Consider the following 16,890-nt stretch of genomic DNA (forward strand, 5'->3'; position numbering starts at 1 on the left):
AGCATCCATCCCCTTTAAAAAATTTTGGTAAATTTTTTTTTTATTATAAAACTCAAGGTTTGATAGTATTTTAAAGCGATTGCTTTCAGATTGGCAAATTAGAAGAACCATGTTTGGGGTTTATTTTGTGGTAAACTGATAGTTGTGGACACCATTTGTGATAACGTCAGATCTTTCTTAGTGGGGTTATATTGAATCCATAGTTCTTATGCAACTTACTAGAAAGTTAACTCTAAAACTTTTACGAGTTAGGATTTTAAGAGGCCAGTTTGAATTGTGTTACTTTCTGTTTTATAGGACGGCCCCCTGGTCCTGAAATGGAATACTGCACGGACAGAGAGTCCTACTCTTTGGCTGCTGGCTTGGCTCTGGGCATGGTTTGCTTGGGGGTAAGCAGAGTCTGTGCCTGCAGATGCTTCAGTTACAAATTCTGCTTGTTGAGACAAGTAGCCTTGACAGTTTACTCTGAATACCACTCTGCCTTACTGTGACTTAACTTGCTGTGATCCTCAGCTCTTTCTTCTTTCTGGATATTTTTCAAAGTGCCAGATTTGGGAATGGAGAGAAATTGTAGTGAAGAATGGGGCTTTAAGGTTTCTTCCCCCCTGGCTTAGGTATAAGTGTTCATGAATGAACTAAGTGAATGAAGTTTCTCGAAAAGCACTCAAGACATAAGATGAAGAAATGACAGTTCACTCAGTAAGAAAACAGAAAAAAGTGAAAATGGGTGTGTGATGGGGAGCCTTAAGAGTCTGTAGGACTAGAGATAAACCAGAATTCTCTTTTGGTGCCCTGGTGTTCACTAGGTATCCCAGAACGTTGCCACAATGGCAGCTGCTTTGTGACAGAATGCAGTATCATTCTGACTCCCCATCTTTAACCCCATCTAGTAGACGTAGTGTAGGGTTACCAGAGACATTAAATGACTATGTCAGCTGGAATGTGGGTCCTTTGAAGAACCACCAATACAGTATTATACTGAAACTGAATTATATGAAGAAAGTCGACTGTCATTTAGGCTTTTGACTCTTCACATTTGACACATGAACTAAAGAGGCAGATAAAACAATGGAAAAGCATCATACTGGGAACTGGGACGTGAATTCTGGTCCTGACCAGTGAGTCCTGACATCATTTAACTACAGTATTTTCTAGTAGTTAAGCAGCTCGATAGACTGTGGAACCAGACTGCCTTGTTTTATATCCACTGCTGCTCCTTACTAGCTATGTAACCTGGGGCGTAATCTCTTTGTGCCTCCCTTTCCTCACCTGTAAAATAGTAGCTATTTGATCGAATTGTCATATTAAATAAGTTAATCCATGTTAAACATACAGAATCATGCCTGGAGGAGCGTTAAGCGTTCAGTAAGTTATTATTATGGTTATTATTGCTGGAATAGTTCATAGGCACAATAACGAAAGGATTCAGGAGTTCATAGTTCAGGTTTCATTTACCTACTTAATATTTTCTTTAACTGTTAATGCAGTTAACTGTATTTTGAAGCCTTTATGTATTTTATGAGATGAAAGTATTAACTTGCCTGTGTATGTATTATAATTTTTAATGTGAATTATTATTATTATTTTTTTAATTAATTTATTTATTTGGGGCTGTGTTGGGTCTTCATTTCTGTGCGAGGGCTTTCTCTAGTTGTGGCAAGTCGGGGCCACTCTTCATCACAGTGCGCGGGCCTCTCACTATCGTGGCCTCTCTTGTTGCGGAGCACAGGCTCCAGACGCGCAGGCTCAGCAGTCGTGGCTAACGGGCTTAGCCGCTCCGTGGCATGTGGGATCTTCCCGGACCAGGGCTCGAACCCATGTCCCCTGCATTAGCAGGCAGACTCTCAACCACTGCGCCACCAGGGAAGCCCTAATGTGAATTATTAACAGACTGAGTTATGAGATTTTAATTGATAAAAAACCCAGAAGGCTGGCTTTGAAGTTAGTTTATTGTTTTCTTTGTTATGGGTATGTGTCATGGATCTTATTCTGTAAAATTTCCTTTCCCTTGTCTGTTACTTCGTTTACAGCATGGCAGTAATTTGATAGGTATGTCTGATCTCAATGTGCCCGAGCAGCTTTACCAGTACATGGTTGGAGGCCATAGGCGCTTTCAAGCAGGGATGCACAGGGAGAAACATAAATCTCCAAGTTATCAAATCAAAGTAAGTCCAAATCAAGCAACAGATCAAACTTCTGGAAGCTAAGAAGTTAATTTGAAAATAGTAGTTTCCATACCAACATGTGTAAATATGTTAATTTTAAGCATAGGTTAGTATTCAGAAGAATTTTGTAATAATTCAGAGCTCTTTTACACAAACTTTTCTTTTGATAGGAAGGAGATACCATAAATGTGGATGTAACTTGTCCAGGTGCCACTCTCGCTTTGGCCATGATCTACTTAAAAACCAATAACAGGTACCGCATCTCCTCACCCCATCCCTTGCAATGACCATGTGACTCCCTTTCTGACCTCAGCAGTAAAACTAAATTATCTTACTGTGTTTACCTCTCCTGTGCTAGATGAGCCTGATTTTAGTGCTCTCAGATACTACAAGTTATATAGAGTTTTATCTAGAAATAATACATTTGGTTATTTTAATGATATTTGCTAATACAGTTGCCAGTTTCTATTCACTTTTATTTTATAGTTGATGTCACTGACAATCAAACAATGTCTAAATTCCTTTTCATTAATTTTGCTTGTTATGAGGCCTGGGTAAATCAGAAATACTTAGCATTATTATATTCTTGGTTACCATTCATAAAAATGGTTTCTGCTTAGTTCGAGAGCTTTCCTAATAGCTATTCCTTCTGCCTCCCCAAGCCCCGTAATTAGTGCTGACACTTGAAAGTAGATGTTTGGTGTTTATTCTTTTACATTTTGTATAGAAGAGTAAGTTGGGTTTTAAGTCTTTTAATTTAGAAAACATTCTAAGATTAAAGAAATTTTTCAATGTTGTAAATTCCTTTTTTAGACAAAGTGAATGTTTGCAAAATTAACAAAGTTGTTAAAAACAGGTTTAATCATCTACTTTTTGGATGAAAGTATATGACATTGCTTTCTTGGCACTGGAGATGTTTCATTTAACAAAAGAAAGCTAAAAATATCTGCCCTTAGGAAACTTATAGTAAGAAATACATACATACTAAGTATTACGTTGGAGGATGTGAAGTACTATGGGAAAAAGTAGGACAGTGATTGGAGTGGAAAGAAAATTCTTGAAATCTGTCTTGTGGTCTTGATGATCTTATTCTCTTCTTGAGCAATAACGCTTACTGGTATCCACCACCAACAGATCCATTGCAGATTGGCTCCGAGCTCCCGACACGATGTATTTGCTGGACTTTGTGAAGCCAGAATTTCTCTTACTTAGGGTATGGTACTTGGCAATTTTTAATTTCTGTTAACATGAGGAGTCTATAAAATATCTCCACCGGGGAGCTTTACTGTTAATCCATCATGTGTATATATAATTGGTAGTGTTCTTTTGAAATTTCCCAAATATAACTGTAGGAATTGCCAGGAAAGACAGTCACCTTGATATATAATACTTGGAGTGACATTTTAACTTGTCACATTATTATTCAAAACTTCCTAATAAGTAACAAGACACTGGGGCTTCATTACTACTTTATTTTACGTTCTTTCATTATTATTAAGAATGAAATAATACTATTAAGGGTATAATTAGTTACAGTAACTGACATAAATTTGATTCACATTTTCCCTTTTCTACAATGTTTATGCTTTTAGCATATGAAAGGCTTTAAATTATGTAGACAGATCTAGGTATGATTCTTTTCTTTATGATTTTTCTTCTGTGGAGCAGGTTTTAAACACTTCTCTCCAACTCCTCCAAACTTCAGTGATGATCAAATCAATTTGAGATTTTTTTGAGATAAATGTAAATCTTCAGTTTATTTTAATGAGTGGCTTAGGTTGATACTATATACTTTGTTTTTCAAATTTTTCATCAGTTGGGAACTAATTCTCAAATTGTTCTATTAACAGTATTATCATTGTTACAAAATCTATGAACTTTGCTGTAATTAATTTTTCTGTATTGCATTTTTTAAGACACTTGCTCGATGCCTGATTTTGTGGGATGATATTTTACCAAATTCCAAGTGGGTTGATAGCAACGTTCCTCAAGTACGTATGTATAATAAATATTATTATATCTTTAATCACATAAAATTATGATTTCCTGTGGGATTTTCTAAAACCCTATAAAACACTTTTTCTTTTGAAGGCAATAGTGCTGGTTATGATTACTATATTTCTTGAAAACGTAGGAACTGTTATTTTAAGATTGTATGCTGAGCACAGACCACAGCCTTCCTTTTTCGGTTACAGAGCACTAGAAATGCTGATTTTTAAAAATTAAATGTATCAAAGAACTCTAAAAAAGTATTTTTGACATTTTTATCCTAAGTAAGGATACATTTATCCAAAATACTGTTATACTTTGTGACAATTTTTTATCTTGTATGTAAGAAGTTGTTTTAATTACTTTATGGCATATTTATGCAATAAGCCAAATAGTTAAAAATAAGCAGACTCTTTTGTAAAAACTCCAAATCAAATATTGTAAGTATTGTAACTAAATATTGCCCTTTAATTAACTGTCCATGTCCTCAGTACCTTTTTATTTAGAAAATAAATCTGTTTATCCTTTAGAATGCTAGAGTGCTCCCTCCAATGTTTTAATAAGAAAAGTTCAAAATAAAGGCTGAAAGAACTTTATACAAACACCCATACAACCAATTAGATTCTACAATTAATATTTTACTGTATAAACTTGTTTAATCACATATCTATCCATTTATCTCTTCCTCTATCCAACCCATTATTTTTTTGATGAATTTCAAAGTTAGTTACAGATAGTCATACACTTTTCCCTAAGTACTTCAGCATGTGTATTATTAACTAGAATTCAGTATTTACCTCTTTTCTTTTCCTTTTAAGGTAAAATTTGTATATGATGAACTGCACAAATTTTAATTATACTATTTGATACAATTCAACTAATGTATAAGTTCATGGAAACAAACCTTTATCAAAATGGCCACAAGTTCCCTTCCCACTCAGTCTGTGCACTCACTCCCCATCCCCAAGACAACCAATTTTCTGATTTTTTTCTCCAAAATATATTACTTTGCCCGATATAGAACTTTATATTAATGGAATCACAATGTATACCCTTTTGTTTAAGACTTCTTTCACTCAGCATGATTTTGAGACACCATTGAGTATATGAGTAGTTCAAACTTCTTATTGTTAAGTAGTATCCCATTGTATGAATAAACCACAGTTTTTTTTTTCATTCTCTTTTGTTGGATGCCTGGGCTCGTTCCAGGTTTTGGTACCGTAAATATTCTTATGCAAATATACATGTGGATTTATGTTTTAGTTTCTCTTGAGTAAATACTTAGGATTGGAATTACTGAGGCATAGAGTAGCTTTAGAGTATGTTTAGTTTTATAAGGACTGGTAAACGTTTTTCCAAAGACGTTGCACCATTTTACTCTTGGACCAACAGTGTATGAGAATGCTGGCTGTTGCATGTCCTGCAGCTGCGGCACATCTTGCAAGTATTTGGTGGTGTTAGTCTTTTTAATTTTAGCTCTGCTGGTCAATATGTAATGATAACTTATTGTAGTTTCAATTTGCATGTTGAGAACGTTTTCATTTGCTTATTGCTTCTTCATATATCTTTTTTTAATGAAATGTCTATTTATATCTTTTGCCCATTAAAAAAAATTTTGTATTGTTTATCTTTTTATTACTGAGATGCTAGAATTTTTTATATATTCTGGAAACCTATCCTTTGTCAGATAAATGTTTTGCAAATATCCCTCCTAATCTGACTTGCCCATTCATTTTTTTAGTACTATTTTTGATGAGTAGAAAATTTAAAAAATGTGATAATGTCTAATTTATCAACTTTCAATTTTATGGTTGTTTTTTGTGTCCTATGGAAAAAATATTTGCCTAGCCTGAAGATTTATTTTTTTCTAAAAGCCCTGATGTTTTAGCTTTTATGTATAATTACGTAATTCATCTCAAAGTAATTTCGTTTATGGTACGAGGATAAGGGTTAAGGTTTTCATTTTAAAAAATATAGATACTTAGTTGTGCCAACACTGTTTGTTAAAAACACCTTCTCTTTATTGTATTCCTGTGCCTCCTTTGTCAAAAATTAGATGACTGGTCTTTTTTTTTTTTTTTTAACATCTTTATTGGAGTATAACTGCTTTACAATGGTGTGTTAGTTTCTGCTTTATAACAAAGTGAATCAGTTATACATATACATATATCTCCATATCTCTTCCCTTTTGTGTCTCCCTCCTTCCCACCCTCCCTATCCCACCCCTCTAGGTGGTCACAAACCACCGAGCTGATCTCCCTGTGCTATGCGGCTGCTTCCCACTAGCTATCTGTTTTACGTTTGGTAGTGTATATATGAGATGACTGGTCTTTTATTCTTTTTCTGTCTTTTCTACAGATTGCAAGTTTCTATTGGTTTATCTTTCTGTTCATTCACTCTTCAGGCATTTTATTTTCCTATTAAGTACATGAAGTGAATTTTAAAATTACATTTACCGTACTTTTTAGTTGTTTTTCCTTTTTTTTAAAATAATTTCTACTTTTTTTGATGAGATTTTCTGTGTTTTCACTCATTATGGACATACTGTCCTTCTAGTTAGAAAAGCTGCTTTAAAATCCTTCTCCTCTAATGCCAACAGTGTGGTCATTTCAGGATTGTTTCCCATGGTCTTTTCTCCTGAGAATATGTTGCATTTCTTGTTCTTATGTTAAGTAATTTTGATTTGTATCTGGGACATTGTGCATGTTGTCTTTGAGTTTCTGTTGTATTCCTCTAAAGAGTGTTTATACATATGTACATACATACATATCTCTGTGTGTGTATTTGTGTACACACACACACACACACAAATACATTTTGTTTTAAAGCAGGCAGTTAATTTACTTGTAATCAGATGTCAAACCCTGTCTCTTGTCTGCCAGTTCTAATTTTAGTTCAGTTCTTTTATCCTCTGGAGGCTGAGTCTGCCCTGATCACACGTGGTTCATGGGTCAGGCAGACATTTAACTCCCAGCACATTTAGATGTCAGAGATATCAGTTCCTTTTGGAAAATAAATGTACACTGTAGGATGAAAACATACTTTTTCTTCATTCAGCATATGTTTGTTGAACCTTTGCAAATGCAGGACACCATATTAAATTGTATGCTGCATTTACGATGCATCTGACATGTAGACTGCCTTCGAGAAAACTTTATTTTACTAAATTTTATTTATAAAGTGAAGTTAAACATGTACACAAGTAAATGTATTCTCAAATGGAAGGTGAAAATTCATGTCAGTTCTTTCTTTAAACTTTTGTGGAAATGTAGTCTTTGCACTTTTTTTTTTTTTTTTTTTTTGAGGTACGCAGGCCTCTCACTGTTGTGGCCTCTCCCGTTGCGGAGCACAGGCTCCGGACGCACAGGCTCAGCGGCCATGGCTCATGGGCCCAGGCGCTCTGCGGCATGTGGGATCCTTCCGGACCGGGGCACGAACCCGTGTCCCCTGCATCGGCAGGCGGACTCTCAACCACTGCGCCACCAGGGAAGCCCTGGACTTTCTTTTTTTTTTTTTAATATTTATTTATTTATTTGGCTGTGCTGGGTCTTAGTTGTGGAACGTGGAATCTTCGTTGCAGCATATGGAATCTTTAGTTGTGGCATGTGGTCTCTTACTTGCGGCATGTGGGCACTTAGTTGCGGCATGTGGGCTCTTAGTTGCGACATGCGGGATCTAGTTTCCTGACCAGGGATTGAACCCGGGCCCCCTGCATTGGGAGCATGGAGTCTTAACCACTGGACCACCAGGGAAGTCTCTTGGACTTTTAATACAAAGTTATCTCTCTGATATTTATTTTACTTCAGACTTAATAATTTTAAATTTGGTTTTTATTACATCAGGGATACACAGTAGGACATATAATAAGTTCACAGTTCTTTTGGTTGATATTGCCTGTCACTCCACTTTCTCCTAGTTCTCACCCACTCATCTCATTGATTCTGTAGCAGGGTCCCTTGTAGGGAGCAACTTAGCATCGAAGGTGGGATTAAAAAGGTCACTTTGTAAACTGCTTATTTGTTTGAATTTAAGGCATGTGTCAAATACAATAACTAGCATCTTCATAGCACTTTTTCCTTCATAAAAAGCTTTCCTCTACAGCCTAATGTTTTTCTTTTTTGCGGTGTCATGCTATAAATTGTTCAAGTATTGCCCCCATTGTATGGGTGGGAACGATGTACTACTTTAGATGATCTATTTGTGTATCTATTAGACCGTGAACTTCTCAAGGCCAGCTACCGTGTCTTTTCCATCTTTCATTCCTAGCGACTCGTGCACAGTAGCTAGAGTTCAGTATATCACTGTTACACTGAAAGAGGACGGACTGGTCCAAAACCATCCAGCTAGTAAGAGGTGGGGCAAAACTGAAACTAGCTGTTAGGACTTCAGAGCTTGAGGTTTCTGTATAAGACTCTGTACAAGACAGGGCAGTTTGGTGGTCTTTTCTTGTTCATTTCCTGTGTGCCTCAACCTGCCTTTAAGTGATTACGTGTTTCCCTTTGATTATTCCTTATATTTCTTGCTAGTTTTTAAACTTTAGGAGACCATGGAAAAGGTTACAAGGACTGGGTTGAAGTGTGCTCCCCACCCCCACAGTTGTGTATTTATTGAAAACAGGATTATTTTATGACATAATTGGACTGCATACTTTCTTCTTTTATATATAAATTTATTTATTTATTAAAAAAATTTTTTTGGCTGCATTGGGTCTTCATTGCTGCGCATGGGCTTTCTCTAGTTGTGGCGAGTGGGGGGCTACTCTTTTTTTTTAATGTCTTTATTGGAGTAGAATTGCTTTACAATGGTGTGTTAGTTTCTGCTGTATAACAAAGTGAATTAGCTGTACATATACATACATCCCGATATCTCCTCCCTCTTGCATCTCCCTCCCACCCTCCCTATCCCCCCCTTCTCGTTGCAGTGCACAGGCTTCTCATTGCTGTGGCTTCTCTTGTGGTGGAGCACGGGTCTAGGCTCACAGGCTTCAGTAGTTGTGGCACGCAGGCTCAGTAGTTGTGGTGCACGAGCTTAGTTGCTCCGCGGCATGTGGGATCTTCCGGACCAGGGCTCGAACCTGTGTCCCCTGCATTGGCAGGCGGATTCTTAACCACTGTGCCACCAGGGAAGTCCCCCCACAGTTATTTATAACCCAAGTTTTTAGTGATGTTTTAAAGTGGTTATGATCAAGTGTGGTCTTGTGATAGCAATGGTACAGATCTATAATAATGATAATAATGGAGCTAACACTTGCAAAGCATATGTGCCAAGCATTAATTTTAAGAGCTTTGAGTCGGTTAAGTCCTCTAATTCTCAGAGACACCTAGAAGGTAGGAAGTTTATTTTTGCTCATTTTTACAGATGTGGTCCCAGGGCTGGTGTGTGGCCCTGCTGGGCTTAGAACCTAGGCCTTCAAGCTCCAGGCTACATGCTCTTTTGAAGACAAAAAGGAGCTTGTATATGTCTGCTGTCAAAATAGAAATATTCCATTCCTGTATGACATTGCTAGTTTATATGAATGTTATAATCAGGTTATCCATGAATATATTAATTACTCACTTTGGAGTTATATCAGTTTTTCAGAATGTCGCTCAATTTCTGAGTAAATACATCCAAAATTGAAAATAAAGACAAGAGGAAGGAAGAAAGATGGAAGTAGTTATCAGCCTATATTACACAACCAACATAGTTGCTTACCTCATTGAGATTATCAAAGAGAAAAGGTATTTCAAGATTTTTGATCGGTGGTATTCAGTATATAGGAAGATTGTGTCATAAGCGACTTCTGAATACTTACTGATTTATTATGGAAAGCATGCTGAAATATTACTCCCCTGAACAGTCTTCTAAGAAGAATTATAGGAATAAATCATCAGAGTTTTACATCTGTGTACCTGCATTCATAAGTTTAGAGAATATATAGCTTTATCTTTTTTATTTGTGTTTAAGTGAAGAGAATCAAATCAGTTCTTGGTTGTTAAAGTTAGATATTATCTATATTTAAAAAAAATAAATTCTTGTTCACACTTATACTAAAAGGAAAGGGATGTGTTTCTAAACGTTAGTTACAGATTAACCTATTGACAGTTTAGTTTAGCTTGTGTAATTAATCTGGTGACTAACCTCACCTTTGGTAGGTCGGTAGGCTTAATACTAGAAACATTCATGAGTAAGACGTATATGTCTCTGGTTATTAGAGTTTCACTGCAACTGCTTTTTCCCACTTTCCCTGCTGCTTCCCCTCACTCCTGCCCCAGCTCTGCTCTGTGGCCATCATCTTTGCATATCAGTTCACTTTCATGAAACATTATTACTGTTATTGATTCAGAATATACTTAAGTCCTCCAGTTTATATTCGTTCAGTCCTATTCAGTTATTTGGCCCATCTTAGATTTGAAATTGGATTGCATTCAATGTGATTAAAATATAGGCCTTTGAGTGAGATGGTTTGGTAAAGCTTATTTTATATAAATATGGCCATAAGCAATATGTTACTCTTCAAATTATTAAATACTTGTAACTTGAATGTTAACATCCAAGTATTCTTGCCTTCTGTCTTGACAGATTATAAGAGAAAACAGTATCTCTCTCAGTGAAATCGAATTGCCGTGTTCAGAGGATTTGAATTTGGAAACTTTGTCGTAAGTCCTAAAACATGTAATAGAAATCAGCTACTTTAGCATCTGTCAGATAAATGAATTGGAATATACTGTGTAGGAGTAACCCTGTTCTTAATCTGAGTAATGATTCTGAATCCCCCATGTTTCTAACCATTATTTACCAGATGTTCACAAGTTTGTTTTTCGTTTGGCTCTCTGAAGTATAGAGTTCTTACCCTCAAAAAGCGGTGTCTGAGTTTTAACTTGTACATATTCCTCTTTTATCCTTTCCATTAAAAAAAATTGGCAGTGATTGTTAAAAATTATCTTCTTTTGCTGCATATGAAACAGTGCAGGCAGGAGGCCGACTTTATCAGCAAGAGCCGCATGGTGCTTCCACTGAAGAAAACCGGATGGAAATCTGTCCAGTTGATTGAGTAGAGGCACAGTTGAGCATTCCCGGAAGAATATAAACTATTGATAATTTAGAGAAGAGGAATATTTATTATTTGTATCCCCAAATAATAGTAATAATGAATTTTAAAGCAAGACAAGGGCAGTATTTAAATTTCTTGTGATCTGTTTTCAGGCAGGCACATGTCTACATAATTGCAGGAGCTTGTTTGTCTCTGGGTTTTCGATTTGCTGGCTCAGAAAACTTATCAGCATTTAACTGTTTGGTAAGAAGTACCTTCATTTACTGTGTTCTGTTTTCTTTTTTACAGAGTCTTAGTATGCTTCTTTTAACCTTAAATTTTTTCTTTTGTTTTTCCAGCATAAATTTGCAAAAGATTTTATGACTTATTTGTCTGCACCTAATGCTTCTGTAGTAAGTCTTTTTATGATGATTTTCCTTGGGAATAAAATTAAACTTGAAGAAAATTCACTGATAACTTTGATTACGTATGTGTTGCCAAATATATGCACAGTTTTTGAATTTAGAATGGGAAATTTGAAGCTTTGGCTTATCTTTGTATTTTAGTTCTGGGATATTAGGTGAGAATGTGACTATGCTTGAAGATATCTAATTCTTGTGACAAGAAAATAAATAAGAAAAGCCATAACCTTCATGGATTGTCATACCTTGTGCCATGCTCAGTACTGAATCATGGTAACTGCTTTTTGAAAAAATTAGTACTTAGTAAAAATGCAGTTGCTTTTGAGGATTGCTGCTCTGATGATAGTAAGACTGCAAGATTTTATTTCCTGGTTAAAAAAACAACAGCACATTTAATCAACATTATTTATATTAGAAAATTGGAAACATCAAAAAATCTAAAAGTAGCCAAAAAATGGACTGTGGTGTATCTACACTGTTATATACAGGAGCTATCAAAATCATGTTCTGTAAGAACTTTTTATGAGTGAAGATTGCTCATAATAAAATAGATTAAAAAGCTTAAAAATACCGTGTATAGTAATATCTCAGTTTCATTAAAAGCAAAATAGATACAGGGAAAGATTTTGAGAAAAAGAAAGCCAAAATGTTTACAGCTGTTAGTATTCCAAGTGATTGTTACTTCCTTTTGATACTTTATTTTCTGAATTTTCAACATGGAACTTAAATTTCATAATCAGGGAAAATATTTGTTTTTTCAGATTTTTTAAAAATTGTGAACATTTGTAGTCTAATGCTGGCCACTTTAGTTTTGATAATAAAGAAAAGGTAGCACAGCGGTTATAGTCTGTCATCTTCTGCGTCTCCAGACAGGTCCTTACAACCTGGAGACTTGCCTGAGTGTGGTGCTGCTGTCCCTCGCCATGGTGATGGCTGGCTCAGGGAACCTGAAGGTTTTGCAGCTTTGTCGCTTCTTGCACATGAAAACAGGTGGTGAAATGAACTATGGTTTCCACTTAGCCCATCACATGGCCCTTGGACTTCTGTTTTTGGGAGGAGGAAGGTAAATGAATATATATATTTTTTCCTCAGTGAGAAGATCTCATGAGCAAGATCTCAAAGAGTGACTTATTTTGGTTTTGAAGATGCAAGAAAATTTTCAATTCTGACTAGCTATTAGCTTATCTAGGGCATTATTACACTTAAAAAGGGCTTTTTCATAGTTTAACCACCAATTTATGCCCCACTTAGTAGCGTGACCATCCTCTCTCTAGCACACTTGGCATCACTGCATTTCTCAGAAGAGTCTGTACTCAGTACTTCATTGCATCACCTCGTGTTCCCACTCATTAATGACTTTACTCTTCTACTAAATTGCTTTCTCATAATGGTCATGAACACTTTCAGTTACCAAATCCTATGAGATTGCCTTAGTTTTCAACTTTCTTGCTTTCTTTCCAGCATCTATCATTCCTGACCACCTCATCCCCTTATAAGACTTCCTTGGCTTTTTTTTTTTTCCCTTGGCTTTTAATGATCTGTTTTGAATAAAAATACATATCCAGAAAAGTGTGCAAATCATAGGAGAATGACTCAGTGAACTACCTACAGTATGAAAATCGTTTGATATTATGTAGATCAAGATGTAACCGAGACAACCCATCTCCAACCCTGCTCTGTCCCTCCCAATTCACTGTTACTTTACTTCTGCCCAAAGATAGCTGCTACGTAGCTTTCTAACACCTTTGACTGGTTTTGCCTGTTTTTGAAATTCAGACGAAATCATATACTATGTATCCTTTTGTACTTTATTTCTTTTGCTCAACATTATGTTTGAGATTCATCCATGTTGCGTGTAGCATTGGTTTATTCATGTTTCAGTGCTGTTGAATTCCACTGTATGGTTATACCACAGTTATTAATCTATTCTGTTAGTGACGGATATGTTTGTTTTCTAGTTTGGGACTGTTATGAATAATACTGTTATGAGTGTTCTTGTACATGTTTTTGATTTTGTTATGTATAGATCTATGAGTAGAACTGGGTCATAGGGTGTATATGTATGTTCTATTTCAGTAAATAATGCCATCAGCATGCCAGAGTGGTTTTACCATTTTATATACTCAGCAGCATCATATGAAGTTCCAGTTGCTCCCCATCCTGTCAACACTTGTTATTGTTAGCCTTCCTAATTTTAGCCGGCACATAGTAGTATCTCATTGCGGTTTTAATTTCCATTTTCCTGAATAATGGTATTTGGCACCTTTTTATATCTTTAATGGCCAACTGAAAAGTCTTCTCTTGTGATGTCCAAATCTCTTGCTACCCATTTTCATATTGGTTTATTCATTTAAAAAATTTTATTGGTGGTATAATATACATGACATAAAATTTCCCACCTTAACCATTTTTAAACGTACAATTCAGTAGTATTAGATATATTCACATTGTTGTGCAACCAATCTCCAAAACTTTTTCATTTTTCAAAACTGAAACTCTATACCCTTTAAACAGCTACACTTCATTTCCCCTTCCCCCACCCCCTGGCAACCACTGTTCTACTTTCTGTTTCTTTTTTAAAAAATTAATTAATTTATTTATTTTTGGCTGTGTTGGGTTTTTGTTGCTGCGCGCGGGCTTTCTCTAGTTGCGGCGAGCAGGAGCTACTCTTCCGTTGTGGTGCGTGGGCTTCTCGCTGAGGTGGCTTCTCTTGCTGCGGAGCACGGGCTCTAGGCATGCAGGCTTCAGTAGCTGCGGCATGTGGGCTCACTAGTTGTGGCTCATGGACTCCAGAGCGCAGGCTTAGTAGTTGTGGCACACGGGCTTAGTTGCTCTGCGGCATGTGGGATCTCCCCGGACCAGGGCTCGAACCCATGTCCCCTGCCTTGGCAGGCGGATTCTTAACCTCTGCGCCACCAGGGAAGTCCCTACTTTCTGTTTCTTTTAATATGACTATTCCATATTAGCTTATCATTATGATCCCAAGACCTTTGTCAGTTTTGTATGTTGTGGTTATCTTCTCCTACTCTGTGGCTTGCCTTTTAACTCTCTTAATGTTGTCTTTTGATGAACAGAATTATTGATATTTTTCTTTTATGGTTTGTACTTCTTTGTCCTTCTGATGAAATATATTCTTATCCACCAGAAATGAAGATATTTGCTTATTTATCTTGTAGAAGTTTTTTAGCTTTTCCATTCACATTTGGATTTAAAGTTGACCTGGAACTGATTTTTCTGTGTTGTTTTCCCCAGTTGACACAGGTATCAAAAAGTTTATCCTTTCTCCACTATTCTGTAGTACCACTTTTGTTATAAATTAAGTGTCCATATACATATGTTTATTTCTGGGCTGTTATGTTCAATTGTCTGTTTTTCTGTACTTGCACAGTACCACACTTGTCTTAAGTATTGTAGTTTTGTAATAAGTTTTGATATCCAGTTAGAGTAAATCCTCCAAACTGAGATTTCTTCTTCAAAAATGTATTTTTCTGTTCTTGGCTCTTTGCATTTTATATAAATAGTGCAATTTGTTTTTGACTTTTCCACACTAAATAACATGATAGAATAATGATCGGAGTTGCATTGAGTCTATCCATTGGTTTGGAGGAATTGAAATCTGTTATAACATTGAGTCTCTCAATCTGTGGGTATGGTGTATCCTTTCATTTATTTAGTATGTGACCTTGGACACCTGACATACTTCCTATAAGTCAGTAGGTTTATTTTACACTCTTAAGACTGAGTTAAGACGTTGGAACTCACCCTTTCAGAAGTACAGAAAGTAAAGATTATTAGAAAGATGTGCATTCATTTCCTTTTGACAGGTTTTGTAGAAGTTTCTTCTTTTAATTATTTAAAATTAAGAGTGGTTAAGGAAATATTATGAAAATTCTTATTTTATGATTTTTGAAAATTTCTCTCCTTTCAAAATAAGCCCCTCCATTTATTTTACCTTTATTCGATCTCACCTTTTGTCATCACACATTGCATGAGCCTATGTGTTCTTCTTTCATACGGAGTAGATTTTCTCCCATTCTGCTGCTGCTTTTCTAGTGACTTTTTAAATCTTTGAATGCTTATGTGTACTCTGTAGCAACATTTACATTTCTCATAGCGTAGTTACACCCTTATGCTTTACCTTATGGTAAAGCAGAAATGGCCTAGTCTATGCACATGTCAACATAGATATATTTCCATATTTAAATTTTGAAATCTCTTCTTCATTAAATATATGTGTGTATGATAAATGCTAAATTCTTACTTGATACCCTCATTATTAAAAAAGATAAGGAAAGAGATTTGGAGATGTGTGTATGTGTATATGTATAATAAAAGATATATGTATATAGAATAGGGGCAGCAGTGGTTTTATGTGATGTTCTGAACCATATTTATTTCAAAATATTTGTAAGAAAAGCTAAAACTTTAGACAAATCTGCCTGTTTGCCATGCTGAATTTGAGCAACAGTAAAATAATTGGACGAAAATTTCAAAAGATTTTACTTTACTAAGAGTATGTGGCCTTTGTAAAATAAGTTTATCATATCGATAAGGAAAAAAACTATTTGTTTTTCAAGGAATAGTTGTTTATCCATTCACTGTAAATTTTTAATGGTAGCTTTTGCCTGTTTTATTTAGTCTAGCGTTCTAAGGAAATGCTCACGCTTTACAGAAAGGAAAAAAATGTTTGAGATACCCAGTAAAGAAACCTTGTATGTTTAGAAGGTTCATATTTCTATAAATAGGTATATATAAAACTGGAGAAGGTAGCATACTTTACACTTGACTTTTTCAATATCTATAATCTCTAGAATTGCACTCATGGTCCTCACTACTGTTCTCTTTTAGGTTAAAACTTTGCTTACTAATTCAAGTTTTAAAATTTAATATTTGTGAAAAGTCACTCCTGCTTTAAATAGTAGATGATGTTGAAGTGGCTTAAGGACAGACTGTAAAGTCAAGTGTTCACAGCGTTGACGCATTTGTATTGATCAAGGGTTAGCTTTATCAGTGTGCCTTGCCACACTACCCGAATTTCCCGATTCTCGAGAATGCCGTGAAAGTTTGCACAGTATGATTAACAGCGTCTGTCCCTCCGGAATCTGTTTTGCAGGTACTCTTTGAGCACATCCAACTCTTCCATTGCCGCTCTCCTCTGTGCCCTTTACCCGCACTTCCCAGCTCACAGCACTGACAACCGGTGAGTCTAGTGATTTTCCTCACGTGATCTTAAGTTCTCTAAGGGGCTAAGTTGATTGTGTTTTGGCTCCATGGATTTGTTCCCAAATTAGCTTTATTCTGT

At 35.9% G+C, this 16,890-nt stretch overlaps 1 protein-coding gene across 2 annotated transcripts in view; it reads left to right on the forward strand.

Annotated features, from left to right (window-relative positions):
* Positions 1 to 16,890, forward strand: part of ANAPC1 (anaphase promoting complex subunit 1) — a 100,183-nt gene that overhangs the window by 56,944 nt on the left and 26,349 nt on the right. For both annotated transcript variants that reach the window (XM_081254227.1, XM_081254226.1), the window contains exons 30-39: positions 298 to 389; positions 2,031 to 2,165; positions 2,336 to 2,418; positions 3,300 to 3,378; positions 4,082 to 4,156; positions 10,716 to 10,792; positions 11,340 to 11,430; positions 11,526 to 11,579; positions 12,458 to 12,651; positions 16,702 to 16,788. In XM_081254227.1, the coding sequence (XP_081110353.1) occupies positions 298 to 389; positions 2,031 to 2,165; positions 2,336 to 2,418; positions 3,300 to 3,378; positions 4,082 to 4,156; positions 10,716 to 10,792; positions 11,340 to 11,430; positions 11,526 to 11,579; positions 12,458 to 12,651; positions 16,702 to 16,788 (967 nt within the window). The remainder of the gene's footprint in view (positions 1 to 297; positions 390 to 2,030; positions 2,166 to 2,335; positions 2,419 to 3,299; positions 3,379 to 4,081; positions 4,157 to 10,715; positions 10,793 to 11,339; positions 11,431 to 11,525; positions 11,580 to 12,457; positions 12,652 to 16,701; positions 16,789 to 16,890) is intronic.

Source organism: Mesoplodon bidens, assembly GCF_964165515.1.
Source record: "Mesoplodon bidens genome assembly, chromosome: 14".
In the NCBI taxonomy this organism is placed as follows: domain Eukaryota; kingdom Metazoa; phylum Chordata; class Mammalia; order Artiodactyla; family Ziphiidae; genus Mesoplodon; species Mesoplodon bidens.